General features: G+C 37.7%; 1 protein-coding gene across 1 annotated transcript in view; it reads right to left on the reverse strand.

Annotated features, from left to right (window-relative positions):
- LOC125775363 (uncharacterized) overlaps positions 1–8530 on the reverse strand; it is a 727609-nt gene extending 719079 nt beyond the window's left edge. Inside the window, exon 1 of the mRNA XM_049445876.1 lies at positions 6534–8530. Coding sequence (XP_049301833.1) covers positions 6606–7853 — 1248 coding nt within the window. The 5' untranslated portion in view covers positions 7854–8530 and the 3' untranslated portion in view covers positions 6534–6605. The remainder of the gene's footprint in view (positions 1–6533) is intronic.
- Between the last annotated feature and the right edge of the window lie 3588 nt (positions 8531–12118).

Below are 12118 nucleotides of genomic sequence, written 5' to 3' on the forward strand. Positions count from 1 at the left end.
CTATCAGCACTTATTTTAATGGGACATACTTGAGTTTCTGGTGCTTGTAGTCTTTTACAGCTTTTCCAAAGAGAGTAGTCAGAATTTTTTCTATTGCTTAGGGAACGAAGATATTTTGTGAAACTTTCATTTTTAAACCTCTTAATTTTCCGATTAAGATCTTTACAGACTTTATTTAAAATAGATTTATCAGCTGGGCAACGAGTTCGATGCCACTTACGTCGTAGCTTTCTCTTTAATTTAATTGTTTCCCTTATATCATTAGGATATTGAGAGTTTATTGCCATTTTCTTTAATTCCGGTGTACTTTTCCAAGCTGCGTGTTGTATACTTGTTGTAAAGTGAAAAATTTCAGATTCCAACTGGTCTATATTTAATATAGAGTCATATTTACTTTCGTAACATTCCATCATTGTTCTAAAATATTCCCAATCTGTACGTTTATTATACAAGGCCGCTGCTTTGTCTTTAAAGATGACCGTTTCACTATAGTTTAAATAGATTGGGGAATGATCCGAGTTAAGATCATAACCCTGATTGATCGACAAATAGTTCCGGGATATTTTGCCAACAATGAAAAAATCTATCAGGTCTGGAATCTTTTGATTGTCGGAATCTTCCGGTTGACTGCAGTGCTTTATAGAGTTCTCTCCCCTTTGTAGTCGTAAGCCTTGAGCCCCAGTGCGTGTTCTTTGCGTTGAAATCTCCACCCATTATGAATCTATACCTGTGTCTGTTTATTAAGTGTTGGTACTCTTCAAATTGGATTTGATGCCTTGGAGGACTGTACACAGAGGTAAGTGAGAGTGGACTTTTAACTCCGTAAATAGTCACTGTTGTAGCCTGAAACTTATCAGATGAAAGTTTTTCTTCCTCAAAATGTTTGATCGTACTTTTGATTAGTATTGCGCTTCCGCCACGGGCGCAATTGCTAGGATGAATTGTGTGGTAAGTTTCGTAGTTTTTAATTTTAAAATAGGTTTGTGACGTAAAATGTGTCTCCGATACCATACATACGTCAACATTTTCTGAGTTCAGTACAATTTCGATTTCATTCTTATGTTTGATTAATCCATTTGAGTTCCATAAAAGAATTTTTATAGACTTAGACATCTTTGGTATTAAAAAGATATTTTTCAAGCTTGCTTAAGCGATTTTGTAATGAAGTGTTGAATTCCTCTTGTTTATTAAGTTTCTGTAAGATCTGTGATAGAATGCTGCTATTGGATATCTTATCATTATTATTTGTTTTTAGAACATGAGCAAAAGTAAATTTGTTTGATGTTTCAGCTGTAGTTTTTGGATCTTCTTGCTGTTGATGTTCATTGTTTTTTGTTCTAAAGTCTACAGGACCTTCTACTTTTTGGGCTAGACCATCATCTTTTTTGTGGCCAATTGTGTTAGCTCGTATTTTCTGTAATTCTTTGGCAACAGGGCACCCTCGATAGTTGGCTGGATGTGCTTCCCCACAGTTACAGCATTTAGGCTGCTGGTTTTCTGGTTTCGAACACTCAGATGTTTTATGCTTACCGGCACACTTAACGCATCTTGGTTGTTTGCCACAATAGTTTTGTGTGTGGCCAAATGACTGGCAATGTTTGCATTGTGGTATCATCTTCGGGAGTTTTACCGGTTCAATAGAAACAATTGAATTTAATATTGTTTTAGTTTCGTAAATCTTTTTTATGTTCTCCATGGGATCGAATGTTACCAAAAACATGTCGAGGGGAGTTTTAGTTTTCCATTGGAGACGATTGACAGCACTCAGTGCATTTAATCCTAGCTCTTTTAAGTCATCAATAATCGATTTTGGATCATAAGAATTGTGCAAATTTTTTACAATAACTCTAATTGGCCGCGTTTGCTTATTCTCAAAGCTATACCAAGATATATTTCTACACGAAAGTGCTTTCGATATGCATCTATAGTCCTCTACGGAGAAAGTATTTACTTTATATATTCCATTATTCAGAAGTTTAATAGTAAAATTGTTTTTTGCTTCTGATTTACCAATAGCATATAGTTGCTGATAATTATTGCCGTTGGCATCTCCAGACACCATAATTGGTGGAGGCCGCGTACTATTTTTTGGGGCAAGCGGGTTTGATATGGCGTTATTCTCTTTTTCCTGAAGATCAGGAGAATACTCTGCTTTTCGTTTTTTAGCCGGTCTTTTTTTTAGAATCCATTCCGTTTCTCTAGCTAGTTCTTCCTCATCCGTTGAGAATTCGACTTTATTTTCCAAATTCTGGATTTTCTTCACATCAGCGGACTTAAGCTTTATATTTTCGGCTTTTAAAGTATTTACTTCAATTGAGAGTTTTTTATACATTTCTTCCATTTTTTCTAGCTTCTTTGTAAGTTCTTCTATTGTGACATCTTTTTTGGCAGTTTTACTCAATTTACCCCCTCCTGGAGGTGGTGTCTTGATAATTAGCATAATTGGTTATTTGCTTATAATTATATTCATATAAACAATTAAAGATATTGTTACGAATTTACTCTTGCTAGTTTACTTTGTTAGGTTCGTATCTCTGGATTGACAAATAAAATCAACACTGTTTAATTTAATTCAACAACTCTTTATTTCACAACTCGTCTACACTATAGCAGTTTACTCTTAGCACTGATTGATTACGTTGGCGCTGCCACGGCTTATATAGCCACGCACTTCTCGCTGATGCCGACGTGTCCTTCTAGAATATCGCGTCTGGAAATTACCAGAACATACGGCTATAGCCACGCACTTCTCGCTGATGCCGACGTGTCCTTCTAGAATATCGCGTCTGGAAATTACCAGAACATACGGCTATACGGCGCCAGACGCAAGCAGACAGTCGCGGCGCCAGACTCAGCAATTGTTTAACTAGACAAGCAGACAGTGCGGCGCCAGATGTCTACAACAAGACAAATGCTATTCCATATACCTACAGCTATTGTTCATAATCAGGGATGCATATAGCAATACAAATAAAACTTAATACTACTTTTTGTAACACTGCCCTCCACTAAAGCCTAATCGTCCCGATTAGGCACAAATCCTCTTGAACCAAATGGGGCGAGCCTCTCCAAATGTACTACTTTCATTTTACATCGTGCTTTTCCATGTCTTTGTATGCGGTATACCACGTCATTAAGTCGTTTCATCACCATATAGGGTCCTTCCCAGGCTGTCTGTAGTTTCGGGGACAAGCCTTTCTTTCGAAGTGGATTGTACAACAGGACCAGATCACCTTCTTCAAAACCTTTTGAATTTGCCGCTTGATCGAACCGGTCCTTCATCTTATTGCTCATCAGATGCGTATGCTGTCTTACCATTAGATGCAATTCATTCATTTCTTCCTTTAAGGCAGAACAATAATCTCCATCATTTCTTACAGCTGTAGGATTCGTTCCAAACTTAAGATCAGCAGGGAGTCGCAGATCAGATCCGAAAATAATCTTTGCTGGCGTGTAACCAGTTGTCTCGTGCTTCGCTGAACGATACGCCAGCAGGAACATCTGGATGCACTTGTCCCAATTCCGTTGATCTTTATCAACGATTTTCCGCAGATGTTCTTCGAGCGTTCGGTTGAATCTCTCTACCATCCCATCTGATTGTGGGTGTAACGCTGTTGTCCGTGTCTTGTGGATGCCCAATAATGTACAGACTTCTTGGAAAATGGAAGATTCGAAATTCCTGCCTTGATCTGAGTGTAATTCGACGGGCACTCCGAACCTTGTTATCCAATTTTCTACAAACGCTTCGGCTACGGTCTTCGCTTCCTGGTTTGGTAAGGCATATACTTCTGGCCATTTACTGAAATAGTCCATGACAACCAGTAGATATTTGTTACCGGCCGTACTGGTTGGGAACGGACCTGCAACATCCATTGCGACTCGTTCAAATGGTGATCCCACGTTGTACTGTTGTAGCCTACCGCGACTTTTGGCTTTAGGACCTTTAGCTGCCATGCACTCTACGCAATTACTTATCCATTCTGCTATGGAATCTCGACAACCGATCCAGTAGAACCGTTGTTTAATCTTCTCTATAGTTTTTGTAATTCCAAGGTGCCCTCCACTAGGTCCATTGTGATATTCTTTCAACACTTTCGGGATCATGGACTTCGGTACTATGATCAACAGACGAGAATGTTTGCCATCTTCGCTTTCCCAGGTACGATGAAGGTATCCATTAACGAGGTTTATGCTGTTCCATTGGGCCCAATATGCTTTTGCAGTTGGACTCTCGCTACTTATTTGTTCCTTTGGTGGTCGTACCCCATTTTCTTTGGCTATTATCAGCTTTGCAAGATCAGGGTCCTCTAGCTGATTGATTCTGATGCGGTGAGGAGTCCAATCATCTTCAGGTTCTATATTCAGTAATCGCACGTCGATTATACCTTCTTTTCCTTCTGATTTGGAGCAATGTTTACATTCCAGTGGACAAGGGCGACGTGATAATGCATCCGCATTTTTGTGGTGAATCCCCTTTCGATGTTCCGTTTCGAAGTCGTAATTCTGTAATCTTTCGATCCATCGTGCAATTTGGCCTTCCGGATTCTTAAACTGTAATAACCATTTTAATGCTGCATGATCAGTCCTCAGCAAGAATCGTTGTCCATACAAATACTTGTGGAAATGTTTTACACATTCCACCACAGCTAGTAGTTCTTTTCGCGTCACACAGTAGTTTTTCTCTGGTTTCCCGAGCACTCTGCTGTAATACCCAATTACTCTTTCTTGTCCGTCGATGAGCTGAGACAGGACACCTCCAATTCCATAAGCGCTCGCATCTGTATCCAGGATGAATTTCTTTCCAGGTATTGGATAAGCCAACATCGGCGCCGTACAAAGTAGTTCCTTAAGCTGCTCAAACGCTTTTTCTTGTTCCAACTGCCATACGAACGGGCGATTCTTCTTTGTTAAATCATGTAAACTTCTAGCCACGTTCGCAAATCCAGGTACAAAACGGCGGTAATACGTGCATAAGCCAAGGAAGCTGCGGAGTTCATGTATGTTGGTGGGTCGAGGCCAATCTTTGACTGCTTTTATTTTTCCTTCCTCGGTGTGAATCCCCTCAGTTGACACTTTATGTCCGAGATATGTGACCTGCTTCTTCCATAATGAACACTTCTTGGGATTCAAGCGTAATCCGGCTGATGCTATTCGCTGAAAGACTTCCTCTAGATTTTTCAGATGATCATCAAAACTTTTTCCCATGATGATAATGTCATCAAGATACACCAAACATGTCTTCCAGTTGAGTCCTTTTAACACATGTTCCATCAGTCGCTCGAACGTTGCAGGCGCATTACATAACCCAAATGGCATCACAGAGAATTCCCACAACCCGTCGCCCATACTGAAAGCGGTCTTTTCACGGTCACATTCATCGATCTCGACTTGCCAATATCCACTTTGTAGATCTAATGTAGAAAACCATTTCGCTCCAGACAAGGTGTCTAATGTATCGTCGATTCTTGGTAGAGGATAACTGTCTTTCTTTGTGACATCATTCAACTTCCTATAATCTACGCAGAAACGGGTGCTACCATCTTTCTTTTTAACTAAGACGATAGGTGAGCTCCATGGACTTATTGAAGGTTCGATTACACCGTTTTTGTGCATGTCTTCAATAATTTTGTTAGCATCCTCACGTTTTGCTAGTGGAACCCTACGCGGAGCTTGTCGGATTGGTTTAGCGTCTCCAGTATTTATGCGATGTTTGACAATGCCGGTTCTTCCTGTGTTTCCTTCGTTTGCAAATATGGATGCGTATTTTTCTAATAGTTTTTCTGCTTTTAATTTTTCCTTTCCATGCAGTTCGTTCAGCAAATTATTTAGGAGTGTAGGACTTATCTGCTGTGGCTCAATAGTAGGTTTCTGTTCTGACCGTTCGCATCGTGCTATTGCACTTATATTCTGGCACTGTCCAATTACTGCTCCTTTCTTCAGCCTTATAGACGTGTTGAATTCATTCACTACTCTGACCGGAATGGCGGCGTCTTCTCTAATTTTCACAAGCGTTCTTCCTACCAATATGGGTGTATCTATTTTTGTTGGTTCCACAATCCACAACTCTTCAGTCCCACCACCTCCATTCACTTTGGCCCATACAATCGCCTCAGATTTTGGTGGAATACTCTGATTATCATCAACAATCACCCTCTTACTTTCAACGTTGGTCACATATCCGGTGTTTATAGGCATCTCCATGTTCTGGCAAAACAGCATTTGCTTGTTTAAATCCAAAGTAACCCCATGATCAATCATGAAATCTACTCCCATTATAATTTCATCCGTGATTTCTGCTACGATGAAGGTGTGATTAACTTCCAGGGTACCAATCATCACTTTGCAAAACACTTTTCCCGCGACAGCTGCTTCCTCCCCGGTGGCCGTTCGAAGCTTGCAACCGACTAATGGTTTAACCGTTCCTCTTACCACATCCGGTCGGATAATTGAATGTGTGGCACCAGTATCCAAAGTAAGCGTTGACAGTCGTCCATTTACGACGCCGTTGATAGTAAGATTGTTGTCATGGCGACCTATTTGTGATATCGAGATGGCGGGGCAAATAGTTGTGGGAACCAGCTCACGCCCCTTTGAACTGTTCCGTTTTAGTTTAACGACTTGTGAGATGTGGATGCTCCGTCCTCGTTATCTGTTGGTTGTTTCCGTTTTGATGGGTTTACTTTTATATTGCAATTTCGGGCAAAGTGACCCGCTTTTCCACAGTTGAAACATCTTCCTGTTGTATTTACTCGCGGTGCAGCAATTGTCTTCAGAGTCTTCAATATTTCTTCCATCAGCGCCGGTTGTTCCATTTCAACCCTTTGTACTTTGTGTGCTGGTTTACTTAGTAGGGAAGCTGTTTCCTGTGTGAGGGCGTGCGAAACCGTTTCAGCAAACGTTCTTTTTGGCAATGCATATGTGGCGCGTTTGGTGTCCACATCACGAATTCCATTTATGAAACATTGAATTTTTACCCTCTCAATGTAATCCACAGGTGCATCTGCATTTGCCAAATGAGCCAGTCGTTCTATTTCAGTTGCGAACTCTTGCAATGACTCGTTCATTTTCTGACCCCTATTTTGCAGTTCGATCTGGTATATTTGTTTCCGGTGCTCACTACCATATCGTCTTTCTATCGCACTCATCAATGCCTCATAGTTGTCCCGTTCACAGTCTGGAATAGTCTGAAGGATTTCTGCCGCAGGCCCTTTCAATGATACAAACAAGGACGCCACTTTGTCCGCTGCATTCCAGTTATTGGCCATTGCTGTCTTTTCAAACTGAAGTTTGAAAATTTGAAATGGAATACTTCCATCGAATGTGGGTGCCTTCAATCTTTGATTATTTATTGATGGTGCAGGGCCATGTAGTTGCAGTTCTCGCACACGATTACTTAACTGAAGAACTTCTGATTTTAAATTTTCTTCGTCATTTTTTAAAGTGCTTAATTCGTCTTCAAATTTTGAAAATTTCTCTTGCACTTGTGTATTATTTTCTGTAATCTGTTGTGCCAAACGCTTTTCTAACTGCGTATTATTTTCAGTCATTTGTTGTGTAAGGCGAGACTCTAACTGTGATGTATTTTCAGCTATTTGCGTTATTTGCTGTGCCAGACGATTTTCTGTTTGCACTACATTCTCGGCTATTTGCTGTGCCAGACGATTTTCTGTTTGCACTGCATTTTCTGTTATTTGTGATATATTTTCAGCTATTATTTGCTTAAAAGCCACTAACAGCATGTTCATGTCTGCACTTGATGATGTTCGTTGTTCTTCTACTTTTTCTTCTACCTTTGTAGAAGTTTCTGGCCCATTAAATTCGAACTCGTCCACATTAATTCCATCCGCTTCCATTGCTTCACGTAATCGTGCCTGCAGATCCGCCTTTTGCCCGCTTATCGGCAAATTACGCTCCTCCAGTTCTTTTTTTAATTGCTGAATTCTCAATTCTCCGAATTTAACCCTCTTGAATTTGGATTATTTGACAATCCCACTTCTGACACCAATTGTTACGAATTTACTCTTGCTAGTTTACTTTGTTAGGTTCGTATCTCTGGATTGACAAATAAAATCAACACTGTTTAATTTAATTCAACAACTCTTTATTTCACAACTCGTCTACACTATAGCAGTTTACTCTTAGCACTGATTGATTACGTTGGCGCTGCCACGGCTTATATAGCCACGCACTTCTCGCTGATGCCGACGTGTCCTTCTAGAATATCGCGTCTGGAAATTACCAGAACATACGGCTATAGCCACGCACTTCTCGCTGATGCCGACGTGTCCTTCTAGAATATCGCGTCTGGAAATTACCAGAACATACGGCTATACGGCGCCAGACGCAAGCAGACAGTCGCGGCGCCAGACTCAGCAATTGTTTAACTAGACAAGCAGACAGTGCGGCGCCAGATGTCTACAACAAGACAAATGCTATTCCATATACCTACAGCTATTGTTCATAATCAGGGATGCATATAGCAATACAAATAAAACTTAATACTACTTTTTGTAACAATATAAATATAAAATAAAAAATAAACAATACTTGGCAACCCTATAACTTCGTTGCCTTAGGTATAATTGTTGAACAAAATTTTTGGTATACTTTTAGGCTAAGGTAATATAAGAATTTTTTTGTGGCGCCAAAAAAGTCTCCCAAACAGCTGATGGTTTTCTGCTCTGTGTCCAATGAAAAGTGATATCGACGAAATGACAAACCTTCAAATCCAGATTAGTCAATGATTGTAGCATGGATAACATGATACGAAACTCTTTGAATCGAGAGAGAGCTGTCAAAACTCGCATTTTTTATAACATTTGCCAATGATGCCACTGCTGAAAAAATTAGATTGGGTATATAAAAAATTATACAAAACACTAAATTAAACACTTTAAAAATGCATACATATATAAATGCTAAAATGCAAAATCATTAATTAATTTACATAAACATTTATTTTGCCAAAATATGTTCGCACAGTTCAATGAAATTTCATTTCACATTAATTTCGTCAAGTAATTATAGCGCTTTACTTCTGGAATCCCGCCTTTTCTGAAATCAACTGTCAAAAATTCCCTGATCTCCATCGCTGTCAAATAATCAGGGAACGCGTTTGACAGAAAAAGAGAGCCAATGCTAAAGTTACGTATCATGTTATCCATGATTGTAGGTCGCTGGTTCTGCACTCCAATACACCTGAATGCCGCGTTTTGCACTCTCCGGATTGACGAGCAGATTTTGTTAATTTTCTATCTTTTTTCACCAAAAATAATTAATTTTTTTTTTGCACTCACAATTATTCACTCTCTTAACAAGCAGAGTTGCCAGAGCAAAACTGGCAAAATAGTGAGAAACGAAGCAAGAAAACGAGGAGTCATTCGGCTACAGTTATGGCTTCTGTGCATTGAATTTTCTGTAAAGTTAACAGCGAAATTAGCAAATTTTCTGTGAACTTAACAGCAAACTAGCGGGTTGTACCAGTATGACCCGCCATACAACGTACAACGATGCGCATTCTATATTACTTCATATTCTCTACTAATAGTCAGCATGATATAAGAGAGTAGCGAAAGTGACCATTTACAGTACTTTTCTAACTCCCAAGTGCATGTTCACAATAAATCCATCGCGGCCGCCTCTGGTGAGTAAGGGGGGAGAGAGGTCGAAACGGTCTGCGCAAAACAAAAAAATGCTATATTAATAATTTTTATTTTATACTCTACTATATTATTTAAATATGCTATTTTCAATTTTCGTTACAGAGAATTATACCAAAATGATACAGATAATACGATAGGCTATATTTATACCCTGAACAGGGTATATTAAGTTTGTCACGAAGTTTGTAACACCTAGAAGGAAGCGTCGGGCACCCTTTAAAGTATATAGATCAGTATGTTGAACTGAGTCGATTTAGCTATGTCCATCTGTCTGTCTGTCTGTATATATGCGTACTAGTCCTTCAGTTTCTAAGATATTGTTTTGAAATTTTGCAAACGTCATTTTCTTTTCAAAAAACTGCTCATTTGTCGGAATTGATATCGCATTACTATAACATATAGCTGCCTTACAAACTGAACAATCGGAATCTAAGATAATAATGTAAACTCTGATGAAATTGTTCAGATCGGTTCACTATATCATATAGCTGCCATACAAATTGAATGATCGGAATCAAATGCTTGCATGGGAAACTTCCTCATTTGACAATATATCTTCACGAAATTTGGTATGAGTTATTGTTCATAGAAATAATGTATTATCGGAAGAAATTGCTCAGATCGGCTCTATATAGCATATAATTGCCATATAATCTGAATGATCGGAATCAAATGCTTGCATGGGAAATTTCCTCATTTACCAATATACATATCTTCTCGAAATTTGGTATAGATTATTTTCTAAGGCAACAACGTATTCTCCGAAGAAATTGTTCAGATTGGCTCACTATAGTATATATGTATGTAGATGCCATACAAACCGAACGGATTACTATTGCATATAGCTTCCATACAAACTGAACACATATTTAGTTACTAAAAGAAGTGCACCTGTGAAGGGTATATTAGCTTCGGTGCAGCCGAAGTTAACGTTTTTTCTTGTTTTAAACGCTTTGGACAAACTGGAAATTAAATTTTACAATTAGTGGACCAGAAAAAATAACGATTGTAACCGAATTTATAAGTCATAATAATCTTTTGAACATTAAATGAGTGAGATATGAAGAGCTAATTACAGAACCGATTTTTCCTATAATTTACGTTTTATATTTTAGAATTTAGCTATGGAAATAAGTTCAATATTTCATTAACAATCTATATATAAAAAAATTATCTATTTTTTTTTATATAAATCTATATTCCGATTTTAAATATAATTATATTATATTAAAAAATTATTTGTAGAATTCGCAGTTATAATATATATAATTTGGTAGACATACCCGTCAAATCCTGACTACCGAAACAATGAAAAAAGTTTGGTTACAACTAGTACATGTACACCTATGCATACAAGTAAATATATCTATATCTATAATACGACTGTTAGAGCAGTCCGCCGGTGATCAGGATATTGAGCGTTTAAGATCCTACCTCGGTATTTCAGCATTTAACGATGGAAATATGTAGAATATTTTATTAATAACTCCTCTTTATAAAAAATACCATATTTTAATATATTCTTATATATACAGTTCTAGATTCAATTTTTACATACATATATTCTTTAAGATGTATAAATTACTTACAGAATTTGCTAGTCATAATATAGAATTGGTAGATATATTTCTTTCCCAAAAAGTAGTTTAAGATTATCTTACGTAACCCTATTAGGCTCTGCACAATAGCAATACTAACAAGATGTTTGAATATTTTTAAATTCGGTTTAGAGGATTATTGTGTGATCGAGATTTTCTATTATCAAAATTACCCGATATTATTCATTTTTTATGAAAATAAATTTCGCAAATTATAAAATTTGTACTCAGCTTCGTGGAAGTTGCATTTTTTTATTCCTGTTTCTTACATGGTTGCTTATATCCACATAACATTTTTTAGTAGTGAATATTCATTAATTTACCACAGTTAAAAAACGCATAAGCATAATATTTAATTATTCGTATACATATTTGCAAATAATACACGATAAATTAAGAATAAATATTATAATAAAATAAATTTATTTTATTTTAAAAAATATCAAATTTTTACTTATTCTTATAAATTGTCTAAAAATGAATCGCAAAATGTGTTGCTAAGCGTATAACTCAACAACGCCTGGATCAATTTTGCCAATTCTTTTTTAAAATGTTCGTTGAGGTTCAAGGATGGTTTTACGGCAAGAAAAATTCGAATAATTGCCGGAAAACCCCTAAAAACAGGCATTCAGCCCTATTCTGCATTTCGATTACGTTCCCGCTCTACGCTCCGTCTGAATCGAAAGTAGGTATTCTGAGTTACGATTGGATTGAAAGAAGAAGAGGAAAAGCTGTAGCTCTTTCGAAGTCAGCTGTTTGCCTTGAAACGTGTGAAAATGAAGCATAACAAAGCAAAAATAAACAAATTATTGTTGGTTTCTTAAAATAAAGAAATTATATCGCGTTTTCTTTTAAACA

This window comes from Bactrocera dorsalis, chromosome 1 (genome assembly GCF_023373825.1).
Source record: "Bactrocera dorsalis isolate Fly_Bdor chromosome 1, ASM2337382v1, whole genome shotgun sequence".
Lineage (NCBI taxonomy): Eukaryota > Metazoa > Arthropoda > Insecta > Diptera > Tephritidae > Bactrocera > Bactrocera dorsalis.